Source organism: Chelonia mydas, chromosome 1, assembly GCF_015237465.2.
Source record: "Chelonia mydas isolate rCheMyd1 chromosome 1, rCheMyd1.pri.v2, whole genome shotgun sequence".
NCBI classification, from domain to species: Eukaryota; Metazoa; Chordata; order Testudines; family Cheloniidae; genus Chelonia; species Chelonia mydas.
Genome location: NC_057849.1, coordinates 47374680 through 47393519, shown reverse-complemented (window position 1 = coordinate 47393519; position 18840 = coordinate 47374680). Strand labels below are relative to the sequence as shown.

Below are 18840 nucleotides of genomic sequence, written 5' to 3'. Positions count from 1 at the left end.
GCGGGCTGGAGCCGGGCTGCTCCGCTTCTGTAGCTGCTGGTGAGTGCGGGGGGCGATCTCTTCCCCCAAACTCCCTCCCCCAAGCGACACGGCTGGGGCCGGGGCGAGGGAAGCGGAGCGGGCTGCTACTGGCCCCCCCCAATCCCCCGGGCCACTCTGGGACACCAGGGCCCCCAAAAGTGACCCCCCCACAGCTCCTGCCTCCCAGACCATGGGGAGCGGGGGGAGGGGGGAGACCCTGACCACCCCCAAGACCCTCTGCCCCTTATCCAACCCCTCGGCCCCGACCCGGCACCCTTAACACGCTGCTCAGAGCAGCATGTCGGAGCTTTACCGCATTGTATGCGAACCCGTGTTATATCGAGGTAGAGGTGTTTTGTAAGGGAACATTCAAGGTAAAAAGAAAAGGAGTACTTGTGGCACCTTAGAGACTAACAAATTTATTCGAGCATAAGCTTTCGTGTGAAGTGAGCTGTAGCTCACGAAAACTTATATTCAAATAAATTTGCGGCTACAGACTAACACAGCTGCTACTCATTCAAGGTAAAGTGGTCCGTTAACACCTCTGCAGTCATAGGACAAATAGAGGGGTTTAGTGGATTACAGATTGTTGTAATAACCCATAAATTCAGCGTCTCTGTTCAGTCCATGATTTTTAGTATCCATCAGAGTAATGAATTTAAGCTCCCAGGCTCGTCTTTTGAAAGTGTTGTGTAAATTTCCTTTGAGGATGAGGACTGATTGGTCAGATATAGTGATCGCTCTGTGAAAAAACAACGAGGAGTCCTTGTGGCACCTTACAGACTAACAAGTGGATTTGCGCATAAGCTTTTGTGGGATATAACCCACTTTATCAGATGCATTGAGTGGAAAATAGAGTAAGCACGTTTAAATATAAAGCACATGAAAAGATGGGAGTTGCCTTACCAAGTGGGAGTCAGTGCTAATGAGGCCAATTCAATCAGGGTGGAAGTGACCCATTCCCATTCCCAACACTTGACAAGAAGGTGTGAGTATCAACAGAGGGAGGTAGTGACCCAGCCACTCCCAGTCTTTATTCAGGCCTAATTTGATGGTGTCAAGTTTGCAAATTAATTCCAGTCTGCAGTTTCTTGTTGAAGTCTGGTTTTGAAGTTTTTTTGTTGAAGAATGGACACTTAAGTCTGTTATTGAGTATCCAGGGAGATTGAAGTGCTCTCCTAATGGTTTCTGAATGTTACAATTCTTGATGTCTGATTTGTGTTCATTTATTCTTTTGCGTAGAGACTGTCCGGTCTGGCCAATGTACATGGCAGAGGGGGCATTGCTGGCACAGGAAAAGTGTTCACTCACAAGTGACATGGTGTTTTTGTCTTATTTTCCTGTGTAATTTGAGGGTATAGTGATTATCTGATTTCACCCACACAGTTGCTATTGGGGCATTTAGTGCACTGGATGTGGAACACCACATGTTGTGATAGGCATGTGTGGAACCCATGGATCTTGAAAGATGTGTTGAACATCGTAGCAGAGGAGATAGGAGTGCAGGTTTTGAATCTGTTGCTCTGGTAGGGTCTATTGCCACTTGGAGTTAGAATCATAGAAACTCAGGGTTGGAAGAGACCTCAGGAGGTCATCTAGTCCAACCCCCTGCTCAAAGCAGGAGCAACACCAACTAAATCATCCCAGCCAGGGTTTTGTCAAGTCGGACCTTAAAAACCTCTAAGGATGGAGATTCCACCACCTCCCTAGGTAACCCATTCCAGTGCCTCACCATCCTCCTAGTGAAAGAGTGTTTCCTAATATCCATCCTAGACCTCCCCCACTGCAACTTGAGACCACTGCTCCTTGTTCTGTCATCTGCCACTACTGAGAACAGCCTAGCTCCATCCTCTTTGGAACCCCCCTTCAGGTACTGAAGGCTGCTATCAAATCCCGCCCCCCAACTCTTCTCTTCTGCAGACTAAATAACCCCAGTTCCCTCAGCCTCTCCTCATAAGTCATGTACCCCAGCCCCCTAAACATTTTCACTGCCCTCCGCTGGACTCTCTCCAATTTGTCCACATCAATGCAATGCTCCAGATGTGGCCTCACCAGTGTCAAACAGAGAGGAAGAATCACTTCCCGCGATCTGCGGGCAATGCTCCTACTAATGCAGCCCAATATGCCGTTAGCCTTCTTGGCAACAAGGGCACACTGCTGACTCATATCCAGTTTCTTGTCCAGTTGATATCTCTTGTTCTGTGAGGAGCTTACCTCAAGAACTATGTGAGTGAAACCAGACAATCACTATGCTCTCGAATGAACTATCACTGGAAAATAAGACAAACACACCACATCACTTGTTAGTGAACACTTTTCAGAGATGACAGGTTTCAGTGATAGCCGTGTTAGTCTGTAGCAGCAAAAAAAACGAAGAGTCCTTGTGGCACCTTAGAGACTAACAAATTTATTTGGGCATAAGCTTTCATGGGCTAGAATGGGTTCTGGCCCACGAAAACTTAAACCCAAATAAATTTGTTAGTCTCTAAGGTGCCACAAGGACTCCTCGTTTTTTGTTGTTGTTTTTTTTACTTTTCAGAGAGCAATCACTCTATATCTGACCTATCAGTCCTCATCCTCAAAGGAAATTTACACAACACTTTCAAAAGACGAGCCTGGGAGCTTATGTACTCTGACAGACACTAAAAATCATGGGCTTAACAGAAACACTGAATTTTTGGGTTATTACAACAATCTGTAATCCTTTAAACCCCTCTTTTTGTCCTATGACTGCAGAGGTGTTAACGGACCACTTTACCTTGAATATTCCCTTACAATAAGTGCTAACTACTTAAGCTAAACCCTCTGTTCCACCTTGCCTGGTGCTGTGATGCTGGAAGTACTTTTCCCAGACCAGAAGAAGAGCTCAATGTAAGCTGGAAAAATAGTCTCTCTCACCAATAGAAGCTGGTCCAATAAAAGATATTACCTCACTCACCTTGTCTCTCTAATATCCTGGGACTGACACAGCTATAACTGCATTGCATATTGAGATAAACAACATTCTTAAAGAAAACCCCTAAATCGAAGTTACACCACAGAGTTCAAAGAAATATAAAAAGGCTGCTGCAGCTGCCCAAATAAATCCCCGTAATTTCATATTATACACATTTGTGATGGAATTTTAGTGGTGTGCTTAGAAACAGAGTAGTGACATTACAGCATCACAGAGGAAACCAAGACGTAAGTTCTAAAAATATCTGGGGAGCTTATTCAACTGATTCTGAATAAATTGAAGACTGATTCGAAAGAGTGTGTGCTTGAGCTCAGCTGGCTGATAGAGAGATAGGGGCTTGTCTACACTGGCAATTTATAGCGCTGCAACTTTCTCGCTCAGGGGTGTGAAAAAACACCCCCCAGAGGGCAGCAAATTTCAGCGCTGTAACATGCCAGTATAGACAGTGCACCAGCACTGGGAGCTACGCCCCTCGTGGAGGTGGGTTTTTTTCTCTCCCAGTGCTCTGCCGCGACCACACAAGGCATGTTAAAGTGCTGCCGCGGCAGCACTTTAGTGTTGCCTGTGTAGACTAGCCCTAAGTTTAATAGCAGCTTGGGCCTCCTACAAAAGTTTTAAAAAGAAAAAAGTCCCAGTTTGCATAGTTTCTCACTGATAGCACCTCTTCAATGCCTCCATTTCCCACATGTAAAATCAAGATAAATATCTATTTCACAGGGATAGCATAAGGTTTAACTACGTTTAAAAAGTGTTTTGAGATGCTTAGAGGGAACAGACTAAGTACACAAGTACTGTTTATTTATTGTTAAATAGTGAACTTATTTTTAATTCCCCTACCATTGTGTCTGTTAATTCCTGACTATAAATAGACCCCCGCCCCCGACATTCTTTATCATTTTTCATTTTATTTTTTGGGCAGTTTGTTTTATCCACAGAGGAAAAGACGACATGTCAGGTCCTGCCCCTTGGGGGATGAGAGGCAGTGAGGGATTGCGAAGTGCGGGGTGGCCAGGCCGAAGTTGAGCAGCACGCTACCCTATGTATGGAGTTCACAAACTCCTGAAGCAGGGAGCAAGGCCAAGCCTCAGGGGACAATAGCCACAGGAGCTATCACTGCGGGGTAAGTTTTTCATTTTAACTCTTCATACACATTGGTTTTCATTTTATTTTGTGTTACTCTGAATGTGCAAAAACCTGGGGCTCTGACTGTAAATCCCTCTCCTCCTTCCCATTATCTCCATCTAATTCGTTGGTGATTTGTTGGGGATCTCTCCCTCAATCAGACCCCACCTTTCATACCCACATATGAGTTACAGTAACCAAGCCTGGAAATCACAAATGTATGAAATCTGTGTCCGACAGAATGAGATGCAAACTGGGCTACTAGTCTAAAGCTTGGTCTACACTATAGAGTTAGGTCAACGTAAGGCAGCTTGCGTCAATCTAATTCTGTAAGTGTCTACGCTACAACATTGCTCCCGCTGATTTAAATTGCCCACTACACCAACCTAATAACTCCACCTCCATGAGAGGCATAGCACTTAGGCTGATGTAGTTAGAGTGACGCACTGTTTGTGTAGAGACTATATTACTTACACAGCCAGAAGCTGGCCACTCTGGGGCAGGGCTGCTCCAGCTGTCAGTGCCCCACAATATCCCAACAGTTAAGTCAGTAGAGGCACTCCTGGTTAGGACACGCAACACTGACAGCAGGGGCATAGTGTGGTCATGAACCACTGCAGTAATTACTGCAGTGGCTGTACGTCAACCTACTTAATTTTGTAGTCGAGACAAGGCGTCAGTCTAGTTTCCAGAAAACAAGTATCCACCTCGGAAAACACACCTTCACAACTGTCACCCTCAGTAACAGTGGCAGCAAAGTAGACAATGGCAGAATAGTCATGAAGAGTAGGCCACTGACTTTTGAAGATAGACCTTCCATGCAGATGTATGATGCACACATAACCTTGCTCTCTGACAGCGGTGTCGGAGAGTATCTGGAGGAGATACTTTCTTTCTGGACATACAGCTCTCAGACTCAAAATAATTTGTAAAAACTAACAGGGCAAAAGCTGATATCAGTTGGTTGTTATTTTTAAAATTAAAAACTAACACTACCGTAATGCATTTTATTTGTTAGTTTGATCTAGAAACATAATAAAAAGAGCAGTCATCTAATTCTCTGGGTATTCTTAACAGTTTTTTTTAAAATACACTAAAATAAGCAGACCCAACAATTTCCCCAGATCAACTCAATACACAGCCTCAACATAAATACAACAAATCAATCAACTACACATAAAATCCCCACAGTCCAACACCTAGCATACCTAACACATTTCATAAGCCAAGGAGAAAGACAAGCCTTGCACATGAACATAAACAAAACAGAAGCTGGATTTCATTTGTAATCCACAATGCTTCTACCCTGGACGTGTGCCTCTCAGCCTACCAGTAAGCCATCCTCTAACTCTCTCAGATATGTCTACACTACAGCTGGGAAGGGTGATTTCCAGTGCAAGTAGACAGACTCACTCTAGCTTGCTCACCTTAAACTAGCACGCTAAATATAGCCGTGAGGGCATTGCAGCACTCACAGCAGCTCGGGCTAGCCACCCAAGTCCAAGCATGCTAACTTGAGGTGAGCTAGCACAAGTCTGTCTACCTGCACTGAGAATCACCCCTCCCAGCTACAGTGAGACATATCCTCACGTGCCCTCCATAATGGGAGCAATATTGGTCTTTGTGGCCCCTTCTCTGACCTTGAGTTAGCATTCATCCACAATGTTAAAGTAAAAGCCAGTTGAGGAATTTTCTCTAAAGAGTAAATTCTTTCAGGGGTCACAGACAGATAGTGGTTGCTTATTATAAACTGATAGAACAGTATTTACAGTATGCCATACAGTTCAGGAATGTCCTCCAAAACTGCCCGGTAATTCAAGTTTTACTGGTAAGCACATAGGGTTGTATGGTGAAGCTTGGCACAGTTGTCACCTGTGCCATTTCTGTTCTACAAATAGAGGATTATAGTCTACAGAATTCTCAAGAGAGCACTTCTATAGGGATTAAGTTAATTTGAGTGAAGTTTTTGGAATTCTGACTTAATGGGAAGGACTTCATAAAGCCCAACACAAGTAAGAGCATACCCTGGAAAGTGACAGAAGCAAGATTTTCATTGTTTCTTTTAGGTCTACATTTGACTGAGAAGCTGCATTAGAAGTAGCCAAACAAAAAAGCATCTGATGGTAATGAAAATATGACAACTTATCTTTCATACTAGAATGCATGTATGTCAGTACCTCAAAAGTTTGTGGTACAGAAATCTGAATGTATTAAGATTAATGCTGGAGCAGCAATGTCCAGCAAAAATTAAGATTTATGAACACATTAATTAGGTCTTTGACTGTGATGATGCCAAGACATTACTGGATGCAAATTCTTCAGCTGGTTAAGAATAAAAAGTGGATATTGCTCACAGAGTCTATTCCTGACTAATTCATTTTTGGTTCTTTTTTTTTTTTTTTTAAACCCCCAAAACCTAGCAATTTTGTTATTCAACTAAATGGGGGCAGGGATGGCTTTACCTGAATTTAGGAGTTACTTATGTGGTGTTCTCACAATATAAAAATTAGATATGCAAGTTTTATTTGCAGAGTGGCATGTATAGAAATATGTCAGATTTAATTTAGCAGAAAGGCACCATTTGATCCTCAAGTTATTCCATATTATTCAAAATCAACAAAGAAGTAAAACTTAACACTTCCTATCCCCACTAACCAAGCAGGTGTACATACATACATATACACACACACACATACACACAAAGTATAAAATGAAAACTGGGAGGAGCTCTGTGTTGATAGTGTTGTGTGTTCAAAATTTACTCTGGATAACTTCGTCAACTGCTATCTGTTTATACTAACTACTAAGGTTTTTACTCTACTTTTAAATGAGTACTGGACAGGAAAAATGTTTCTGTCCTTCAATTACTAAACACAATTTTATTTTTGAGTGACTTCTTGTCATGCCAAAGCACTCTGCTTACTGTACAAAAAAACCTACCTAAAACATGTGATAATGAAAGACTTCAACTGACATTACCAACTGGCAAGACAGAAGAGGAAGACAGAGTAGGAAAGCAGCTACCACAATATGTGATCAGTACTACAAAAAATGGAAGAATTTGACAGTTGCAGGTCTCAGCAATGCAGATTTGGGGAATTCCATAGGCCAATTTATAATTGTATATATATAAAATTTATGTCTAAATTGCAAAACAAGTTTTACAACATTTCTGTTAGAAAAATGGATGTGTTAAATAAAATAAAGCTATAACTCTTAAAATACAATATCAAAATATATTAGATCCAGTTTAAGAAAGGGATTGAAATGAATAAAATCAATATAGGACCAGGTGTGGTCATTCTAAGAACTCTTTGGGTGGGAAAAGCTGTAAGATAGAGGCTCTAGAAAAGTGGTATTACTAAAGATGTGCTAGGTGCCTCAGAGAAAATAAGGCAGCATTAGGTCCTGGCTCCAATGAAGTCAATGACAAAGATCTCATTGAGTTCAAAGGGATCAGAATTTTACCCACAGTCTCTTCCCCAAAGATTTTATAATCTAGATGGTACATTACTGCTGGGACAGAATTAGAATTTACTACCTGTGATACCAGTCGCTCAATCTGTTCCTTTGCATCTTCAGCAGCTACACTTATAGCCAAAGCTGGAAAAAAAAAAAAAAAAAAAAAAGCAAAAATAATATATTTTTTCAAAATACAGTAGTTGATCATCACATTGGACAAAGTTCTGCCTTTTTAAGAACAAGAAAGCAACTTAGATAATAGAGTCACTTAATGTGGAGAATATTTGTGATAATCTTTTCAACCATTAGACAATCTGCTGTTTGAGAAGCTGCATTGATCTAGCCTGACAATTCTGTTATCATACATTTCTGAACAGAAAATTGTTCTTTGATGTGAGGCCAACTGATTTTGGCTTCAAGTCAAAATAAATCTCATTTAAAAAAAGAAAAAACATCTGGCCAGTCCAATGGTTCAGATGATAGTACAATGTATCATATGGGAGGACTTAGATTTCACTCTACCCTGAGGTTAAGGGTTGTGTTTATTATAGAGAAGACCCACTGGAAATCCAGCGTGAAGGCGAGTTCATACACAAACTCTCTGAAATACTGTCAGGAGCTGGAATAAAAATGTCATAATTGAAGAGGGCCATCATATTTCTTGATCACATACGCTGAACAGCAAGCAGTATAGCAGTTTTTAATGCATGGGGAAAGGAGGTCCAATTAGGAATTAGCAGGGTGAAGAGAGGCCCAGGCTCCCAATTTGGACTGACCTAATATTATCTTGAGTCCCTGCCTACTGGTAAGCTGAAATTGCCTTAGGAGCACACATGTCCACATTAATTTCTTTCTAACCTTTAAGTATTTAAAATTTGAAAAAAAGATTTTTATTAATTTTTCTGCTTCCTTCCCAATGTAACTTTTTAGCCAATTATGTCTCAATTTACCTGCTGTAAAATGGGGATTATATTTACCTCAGGGGGCTGAGGCTTTGTAAAGATCGTTAAGATTTTTTTTTTAATTAAAGGTGACAAAGAAGTGAAAAGTATTCTGAACCAAAACTGCTATAATTTAAGGAAAGATCCAAAGACTCCACTCAGCCTGGTCACTTATTACACAATTACTGTTTCCCTTGACACCAAGAAAACCTTCTACTGGATCAGATGAAGTTTCTTATTGCAGCTTTTAAACATATAAAGTTTGGAATGAAGTTTTTAAAAAATGAATAGCTACTCTTTATAAATCTGCTTAGCCAGAATACTAGTAAATAGTATCCCCACTAGGCATCTTGTAATTTAGGAGAAGGACTAGGCAGGATTGTCCCAACTCTTTTGTTTTTTCATTTCTGGTTATCCATAGTCCTATACCCTTTAAATTGGAGCCCAAATGTCACTAAATATCTAGGCACTGTATTTCATGATGACATCCCAGCTACTGTTGAAACTAATCTCTAACTCATACCAATGAAGACAAGAAAACAGTGGTAAACAGCCACCCCAAAACATCTAATGGGGAAGACTTGATTTGATTAAGGCCCCCGTTCTTTCAGGGGTTATGCATGGGAAGACCCATTGGATTCAATGGCACTCTCCATTAGTGCAGGGGGTCTACCCGCACAATGTTATTTCCAAATCAGAGACTAAGAAATCATTTTGCACTCCTATTTTGAAAGGACACAACGTGTTTTGAGAACTCCAGTGTTTTCTAATGAACAACAAAGGCTACACTACCACTTTTGTTGGTATAACTTATGTCGCTTAGGGGTGTGAAAAAACACATACCCCTGAGCGACATGGGCTATACCAACAGAAGTGCCGGTGTAAACAGTGCTATGTTGGCGAGAAAACTTCTCCCGCCAACATAATAAAACCATCTGCACAAACGATGGTAGCTATGTCAGCTGGCGAGCTCTCTCCCGCTGGCATAGAGTGGCTACATGAGTGATCTTACCGAGGTGCAGCTGCATTGGTTCAGCTGTGCCGCTGTAAGCTCACTAGTGCAGACATTGCCAAACACTAATTTTATACCTCTCTGAAAACCTCAAAATCTTATCCTCTATCTACTATATGAATCAAAATAACTGCATTTGGAGCACTACACAAGGAAAACCTTGCATAGGCAAAACAGCTCCATGTCCTCTATTTGACAGAATTCTAATTTCAAGATTAATGCAAGAAATCATCTTTTGGGAAACTTAATATTCGCAAGGCATTAACCTGAAAATGATGTATCGCCAGGTAAATTGTGTTGCTTTGCATGACTGCAACATAAATATCGAATTTCATTATTCTCGATTTTTAACATGCCAGTGAGAGGCTTTAATATGCAACTGAGACTGAAAAGAAATACTTCCTTTCTCATCAGACCTTTAAATAACTCACACAACACAGCTTCTGAGATTTATAAAATATTAATTTACAGGATCCTTAAAATAAATCAAGGCTTACACAGCTAACCTGAAAAAAAGACTGTACTATATCCTTGACAGCACAGAAGAAAATTTAAGGAGTTATATAGAGATGAAGTAGGTTATAAATCTCTCTTTTATATTGTCAAAAGGTACATGGATCCCACAGGCCTTAGAATCATAGAATATCAGGGTTGGAAGGGACCTCAGGAGGCCATCTAGTCCAACCCCCTGCTCAAAGCAGGATGGATCCCCAATTAAATCATCCCAGCCAGGGCTTTGTCAAGCCTGACCTTAAAAACTTCTCAGGAAGGAGATTCCACCACCTCCCTAGGTAACACATTCCAGTGTTTCACCATCCTCCTAGGGAAAGTTTTTCCTAATATCCAACCTAAATTTCCCCCACTGCAACTTGAGACCATTACTCCTTGTTCTGTCATCTGCTACCACTGAGAACAGTCTAGAGCCATCCTCTTCGGAACCCCCTTTCAGGTAGTTGAAAGCAGCTATCAAATCCCCCCTCATTCTTCTCTTCCGTAGACTAAACATCCACAGTTCCCTCAGCCTCTCCTCATGACTAATGTGTTCCAGTCCCCTAATCATTTTTGTTGCCCTCCGCTGGACTCTTTCCAATTTTTCCACATCCTTCTTGTAGTGTGGGGCCCAAAACTGGACACAGTACTCCAGATGAGGCCTCACCAGTGTCGAAGAGAGGGGAACGATCACGTCCCTCGATCTGCTGGCAATGCTCCTACGTATACATCCCAAAATGTCATTGGCCTTCTTGGCAACAAGGGCACACTGTTGACTTATATCCAGCTTCTCGTCCACTCTCACCCCTAGGTCCTTTTCTGCAGAACTGCTGCCTAGCCATTCGATCCCTAGTCTGTAGCGGTGCATTGGATTCTTCTGTCCTAAGTGCAGGACTCTGCACTTGTCCTTGTTGAACCTCATCAGATTTCTTTTGGCCCAATCCTCCAATTTGTCTAGGTCCCTCTGTATCCTATCCCTACTCTCCAGCGTATCTACCTCTCCTCCCAGTTTAGTGTCATCTGCAAACTTGCTGAGGGTGCAATCCACACCATCCTCCAGATCATTTATGAAGATATTGAACAAAACCGGCCCCAGGACAGACCCTTGGGGCACTCCACTTGATACCAGCTGCCAACTAGACATGGAGCCATTGATCACTACCCATTGAGCCCGACAATCTAGCTAGCTTTCTATCCACTTTACAGTCCATTATCCAGCCCATACTTCTTTAACTTGCTGGCAAGAATACTGTGGGAGACCGTGTCAAAAGCTTTGCTAAAGTCAAGGAACAACACGTCCACTGCTTTCCCTTCATCCACAGAACCAGTTATCTCGTCATAGAAGGCAATTAGATTAGTCAGGCATGACTTGCCTTTGGTGAATCCATGCTGACTGTTCCTGATCACTTTCCTCTCCTCTAAGTGCTTCAGAATTGATTCCTTGAGGACCTGCTCCATGATTTTTCCAGGACTGAGGTGAGGCTGACTGGCCTGTAGTTCCCAGGATCCTCCTTCTTCCCTTTTTTAAAGATGGGTACTACATTAGCCTTTTTCCAGTCATCCAGGACTTTCCCCGCTCGCCATGAGTTTTCAAAGATAACGGCCAATGGCTCTGCAATCACATCCGCCAACTCCTTCTGCACTCTCGGATGCAACGCATCTGGCCCCATGGACTTGTGCACGTCCAGCTTTTCTAAATAGTCCCGAACCACTTCTTTCTTCACAGAGGGCTGGCCACCTCCTCCCCATGCTGTGCTGCCCAGTGCAGTAATCTGGGAGCTGACCTTGTTCGTGAAGACAGAGGCCAAAAAAAAAAAAAAAAAAAAAGCATGAGTACATTAGCTTTTTCCACGTCCTCTGTCTCTAGGTTGCCTCCCTCATTCAGTAAGGGGCCCACACTTTCCTTGACTTTCTTCTTGTTGCTAACATACCTGAAGAAACCCTTCTTGTTACTCTTAACATCTCTTGCTAGCTGCAACTCCAGGTGTGATTTGGCCTTCCTGATTTCACTCCTGCATGCCCGAGCAATATTTTTATACTCTTCCCTGGTCATTTGTCCAATCTTCCACTTCTTGTAAGCTTCTTTTTTGTATTTAAGATCAGCAAGGATTTCACTGTTCAGCCAAGCTGGTCGCCTGCCATATTTACTATTCTTTCTACACATCGGGATGGTTTGTCCCTGTAACCTCAATAAGGATTCTTTAAAATACAGCCAGCTCTCCTGGACTCCTTTCCCCCCCATGTTATTCTCCCAGGGCATCCTGCCCATCAGTTCCCTGAGGGAGTCAAAGTCTGCTTTTCTGAAGTCCAGGGTCCGTATTCTGCTGCTTTCCTTTCTTCCTTGTGTCAGGATCCTGAACTTGACCATCTCATGGTCACTGTCTCCCAGGTTCCCATCCACTTTTGCTTCCCCTACTAATTCTTCCCAGTTTGTGAGCAGCAGGTCAAGAAGAGCTCTGTCCCAGTTGGTTCCTCCAGCACTTGCACCAGGAAATTGTCCCTTACATTTTCCAAAATCTTCCTGGATTGTCTGTGCACCGCTGTATTGCTCTCCCAGCAGATATCAGGGTGATTGAAGTCTCCCATGAGAACCAGGGCGTGCGATTTAGTAACTTCTGCGAGTTGCCAGAAGAAAGCCTCGTCCACCTCATTCCCCTGGTCCAGTGGTCTATAGCAGACTCCCACTACGACATCACCCTTGTTGCTCACGCTTCTAAACTTAATCCAGACATTCTCAGGATTTTCTGCAGTTTCATACTTGAGCTCTGAACAGTCATACTGCTCCCTTACATACAGTGCAACTCCCCCACCTTTTCTGGCCTCCCTGTCCTTCCTGAACAGTTTGATCCATGACAGTACTCCAGTCATGCGAGTTATCCCACCAAGTCTCTGTTATTCCAATCACATCATAATTCTTTGACTTTGCCAGGACTTCCAGTTCTCCCTGCTTGTTTCCCAGGCTTCTTGCATTTGAGTATAGGCACTTGAGATAACCCGCTGATCACCCCTCTTTCTCAGTATGAGGCAGGAGCCCTCCCCTCTCACGCGCTCCTGCTCGTGCTTCCTCCCGGTATCCCACTTCCCCACTTACCTCAGGGCTTTGGTCTCCTTCCGCCGGTGAACCTAGTTTAAAGCCCTCCTCACTAGGTTAGCCAGCCTGCTTGCTCCCTCTCTTCATTAGGTGGAGCCCATCTCTGCCTAGCACTCCTCCTTCTTGGAACGCCATCCCATGGTCAAAGAATCCAAAGCCTTCTCTCCGACACCACCTGCGTAGCCATTCGTTGACTTCCATGATTCGACAGTCTTTACCCAGGCCTTTTCCTTCCACAGGGAGGATGGACGAGAACACCACTTGCACCTCAAACTCCTTTATCCTTCTTCCCAGAGCCACGTAACCTGCAGTGATCCGCTCAAGGCCATTCTTGGCAGTATCATTGGTGCCCACGTGGAGAAGCAGGAAGGGGTAGTGATCCGAGGGCTTGATGAGTCTCGGCAGTCTCTCCGTCACATCGCGAATCTTAGCTCCTGGCAAGCAGCAGACTTCTCGGTTTTCCCGGTCGGGGCGGCAGATGACTCAGTCCCCGAGGAGAGAGTCCCCGACCACCACCACCCACCTCCTTCTCTTGGGAGTGGTGGTTGTGGAACCCCCAACCCTAGGACAGTGCATCTCATGCCTTCTAATCGGCCGAGTCTCCTTCTGCTCCCTTCCCTCAGACATATCATCTGGTCCACTCTCCGCTTTAGTACATGTGGAGAGAACATGAAAATGGTTACTTACTTGTATGTGCGTTGCTGGTACATGGACGTTCCCCTTTTTTCTTCTGGAGGTCACATGATGCCAATTTTCTTCACCGTCCTCCTGTCCCCGATGTGCAGCCTGGTCTGAATCTTCAGAACCTTGTGCCCGTAGAAGCATACCCTGACATCTGTCCAGAAAATCTTCAGCCTTGCTAAATCTGTTATTCCCATCTCCTACTTCTGCTGTTCACCTAGGACACTCTCTCATATGCAGTTTCTGTGGCCACCAAAATTCACTTTTTGGACATAGTCCAGAAAAGTAATGACACTGGTAGTCTAAATATGTCACTATCCTTCTCCTGATAATTTTACATTCTCAGCCCTGCTCTTTTCCAACAGATAAGCACAAAAATTTACTTTGTATCCTTCGCACTAAGTGAACTGGGAAGACTTTTCAAATATTCACAGAGGCCACTAGTGGCTTTAGAGTTTAACATGCACAAATATTGAATTATCTTTTGGCAGACACTCAGTAGAAAATGACTGCTCAAAGAATTTCTTAACACTCAGGAACCACTCCCTCGGTAGATTACTCAGTGCTCTGAAAAGAAGGCACAAGGCGGAGCCCAGCAGACTAGACTGTAAACTCTTTGGAGTAGGGACTGTCTGACTGTTCTGTGCCAGTGAGGTCCTGGTCCAAGACTGGGGCTCCTAGGCACCACCACAATACACATAACAACAGTGGTGTTCTCCAAACATTGCCACAAATTCAGACAATTGCAGTATGTTTCATTTAATGTTTCTTAGAAGAGACCTATTCTGTTCTCCAAACTCACAAGTACTCAAATGCCCACTCAGACCTCCCAATTCCAGAAACACTTCCAATCCCCTAATGTTTGTCAACCAATATACATATACACATACACACACACCCCGCATGGAATAGTTACCATGTTACATGATAATCATAAAAGTATTATGAGAAGAATTTGATTAGCTAGTGAATGTTCCAGTTGTGGAGGCACCAAGAGAAACCACATAAGTCAAACTCATTAACCAATTTATCTTGCAGGCAATCTTTACAATTGTCTAAGAAAAAAATAGTAAGGAAATCACATAAGTGTTACCTGCTATTTTAAGTTCACATTTTTCATATTTCTAGTATTGTAGACTTTGACCTGGTTGGCACCTGTAGTTGTTTATGTGATTTGCACAGCAATCAGCCATAAGTTGAAAATGTCAAGTTCCAGTCCCCACACTTTCTGGCTGGCTACCAGTAGCCATTCTGATTCTACTTCCATAGTAACTGAAGTTGAATAAGGTAAAGGCGAGCAGAGCACTTTTAGATATTTTAAAACCCCTGCTCTCCTGCTGGTAATAGCTCACCTTAAGTGATCACTCTCGTTACAGTCTGTACAGTAACACCCATTGTTTCATGTTCTCTGTGTATATAAATCTCCCCACTGTATTTTCCACTGAATGCGTCTGATGAAGTGAGCTGTAGTTCACGAAAGCTTATGCTCAAATAAATTTGTTAGTCTCTAAGGTGCCACAAGTACTCCTTTTGTTTTTTCAGAAAAAGTCAGACTTCCTGGTTTTCAGCCGATTTCCACTAAAATTGGAAATTGAAATCCGGGAAAGTAAAATAACGGCTTTTCATTACCATTGATCTTTTTCTAAAGTTCCCCATCACATTCACGAAAATTGGGATGGGAAAGGTCACTGGCAGATAGTATTGGAGAGGGAAAGCTCTCACTTATCTTTTCCATTGCTCAACTGGTAAACAGCAGACTACTATGAACCTTCATTCTATAATAATAAAATGTTTTTCTTTACATTTAGAAGTGTTCCCTTTTAGAAACAAGAGGAGCTTCCACACACTTAACATTATTTAAAATTTTTCATTTAAGGTACAAATATTTATAAGAGCAAAAGCATGGTATAACCAGATCAAACTAAAGCATATACCAAGGACCTAAAGGACATTTATTGTATCTTCCTCTTTGAGGGCCTGACTTCAGGGAGTCTTTCCAGTTGAGGTGCTTTGCATTGGTCTCTTAACGAGGTGATGAAAAACTATGATATTATCCCTTACCTTATGAGAGTCTTTTCATGTTGTTATTGTTTACATGTGTCAAAAAACACTGTTAATAAACAGTTTTCAAAAATTTGAAATACTTGGGAACAGCTAGGTTTAGAATGCTGAAACAGCTGATATTACTGACTCTTGTAGGTACAGCATGCAAGACAGTCCTTGGACTTTTACTGATTATCATTTAATAAAGAGATCCTTTCAGCCTGGGTCTCTCTTTTGGTGCCCTGTATTATTTTGTTGCCTTTGTCAGATTCTCACAGCACTCCAGGGTTTCGGTAACAGCTACATTGCTGCTGTCTCTCAGACAGATCGGGGTCTTTGATACTGAGACAACCGAGGAGCAGTAAAGAGGCAAAATAAATCAGTCTTTTATCTATTTACATTGAAGTTTTTATACCAACTCTTCTTGACTGCTACTGCCCTATTAACTTCAAAGGCTTCTAACCTAACCAGTAAAGATAAAGCCTTGTTAGTGCTACAAACTTGTTAGGCCAGAGTTTTGAGGGGTACTGGAAGCTTCAGAACCCCAAACATTATGTAAGGCAATTAAAACAAGTCACATTTAATTTTTTAGATTAGCCCTTTAAAGAAGCAACTGAGACATGTATGAAAAAATATTCAGGCTGAAGTCACCTTTTAAACTATTAAAAATGATTCCTTAAATTGTTTATTATGTACACTATCTCTTTATATGAAATATAAGAGGGGGGGGGGTTAGGAGGAGGGGGTCATTCTGTTGTGGTTCTTTATGAAAAAGTCCTGAGCCTAAGACTAAGTATAAAACTATGTAAATATTTTTCTCCACTGTGCATGTTACCAGCAAATACATTTCATAGAAGAAAGTTCAAAGATATCTAATTACCTTTTTTGTAAAATGGCAATGGAAAAGAATGTTTAACACTGTTGAGAAATATTCAACTTTCCGTCTGCCATCACAAAATCACAGGATGCTTGTGAAAGAAGAGGCTGCTCTTAGCTTAAAAGAAATGGGTATTTCTAAGACTATGCAAACTAAGGTTCTGATCCTGCAATGAGCTCCATGTGAGCAGACCCCTAGACCCATATTGACACCCACTGACTTAAATTGGGTCCACACACCTACAATTCCATTGCCCTCTCCCCCTTCAGAAGTTAATTAATTTTTAAGGTTTTTTTAAAAAACTGACTGACTTTCCCCTTACATAGCAATAAACTTGAAGCTGCTATTCTAAGGCTGGGATGACAATTTGGAGGATGGGAGATTCACCTTTATCAAGAAACCTGTTTCAGTGATATTTACAGTCAAACAAAATCCTTCATCCTGAGAGGGATTGAAATATGGCTTTAAAAAGAGACTGTCAGATAGTTTAATCCCAAAATGCAGTTATTTTGGTGAGGAAGATAAACTGTACAAGAAAGAAAAATCAATATTTTTATTTGAGTTTGAAGTTTGTTTATATTTAAATATTCCCCTGCAGGGTTTGCTACCCCAAAAGTGTGCTAATGAAAAAGAACCAGATATCAAGGTTGGTTAATAACAAATTGACAACGCTATGTTATTCTCCAAGATGAGATAATTTTTTTTTTAAAAATCAGCACAAATAATTAAAAACAAATTAGATTTGGAAGAGTGTTTCATTTTTACCCATCCAGGCAGTGGTTTCCAAACTGTGGTACATAGACCACTGGGCTGCGGAAAGCTGCTCACATAGGACTAACTCTCCTCTTTTATTCTCCCATCTGCCAAAGCACATTACAAGTCAGGTAAACCACATTAATACCTGGAAAGTATTTCCTTATTTTATGTTAGCAATTGCTTCTTGCAATATCAAAAGATGGGGAGATGCTCCATGACACTCCTCTGTATTAAGAAGTGCTCCACACATCCTAAAAACCTTGCAGCACCCCCAGCCTAAACAGCTATTTGGACTAGAGGTATGAATTATTTGGTTCTTAAAACACTTGATTTTTACCTGACTGGGTCCCCATCCAGCCCTAAGAGTTGGCAATTTCTCTAGGACTCTACCTAGAGGTTGCGGAATCGCCCTAAGTGGAGATTTTTAAGAGCAGGTTGGAGAAACACCTGTCAGGGCTGGTCTAGGTTTCCCTGGTCCTGCACTGGGCTGGGGCTGGGACTCTCCAGCCCTACCGTGCTGTGATTCAGGCCCTACGCAACCACCAGCGCTTCACAAACAGCACCAGACACAACCCCAGCCCTGGCAACCCCCCTCCCGCCGCAGCCCGCGGGGCTGGGGCTCTGTGGGAGGAGGCACCCCCCGAGGCTCCCCCGCCGGCCTCCAGGCAAGCGGAGGGAGGCTGCGGTCCCTTCCTCAGTGTCAGGGGAGCAGCGCGGGACCCTACCCTGCCCCGGAGCTCGCGGCCAACGGCCAGCAGCACCCCCGGGCGCCAGGCACAGGACTCCCGGCCCTCACCAGAGAGCCCCCTGCCCGGCGCGGGACGCTCCGAGTCCGGCCAGCCCCCGGCCGGCCGGCAGGCGGCAGAGGGCGCCGTGCGGGGCCCCAGGGAGGCGGCTGCTCGCCGCCTCCTCCCCCAGCCCAGCCCAGCCCATCCCGCCAACAAACTTCGAGGGAGGCGGAACGTCCCTCCGCAGCCGTGTCCCCGCCCGCGGAAAGGAGGCGAGCGGCCGCTGCGGCTCCGGTGCCGCCGCTCCGCGTGCCCGGTCTCTCCCCCGGCAGCAGCGCGCAGACCGGAGCCCCCCCGGCCACTCACCCGGCGCGCAGAGCGGCGGCAGGAGCAGCAGCGCGGGGAGCAGCCAGCTGCCGCCGCGCTCCCGAGGCATCCTGGCAGCGGCCGCCGCCCGCGCGCGGAGGGGAGCGGCGCGTCTGGCTCCCCGCCTCCCTCTGCGGCAGGAGCTCAAGCAAGCGGCCTCGGGATGGTGCCTCTGCCGCCGCCAACCCGCCCCCGCTGGAGCGCGCCCGCCCGGCACAGCCGGGCGCCAGGAACGAGAGAGCTGCCGCTGCGCGTGAGAGGCGCCATCTAGCGGGCGGCAGGGGGAAGGGCGGCC

General features: G+C 43.8%; 1 protein-coding gene across 9 annotated transcripts in view; it reads right to left on the bottom strand.

Moving 5' to 3' along the window:
- B3GLCT (beta 3-glucosyltransferase) overlaps positions 1–18778 on the bottom strand; it is a 141758-nt gene extending 122980 nt beyond the window's left edge. For 6 of the 9 annotated variants that reach the window (XM_037892018.2, XM_037892032.2, XM_037892028.2 and 3 more), the window contains exons 1-2: positions 18546–18768; positions 7641–7702 (exon numbers count right to left, since the gene is read on the bottom strand). In XM_037892018.2, the coding sequence (XP_037747946.1) occupies positions 7641–7702; positions 18546–18615 (132 nt within the window). In that variant the 5' untranslated portion in view covers positions 18616–18768. Of the gene's footprint in view, positions 1–7640; positions 7703–18545 lie in introns of all 9 variants that reach the window. The other 3 variants (XM_037892001.2, XM_037892015.2, XM_037892007.2) reach the window with 3 other exon arrangements.
- Between the last annotated feature and the right edge of the window lie 62 nt (positions 18779–18840).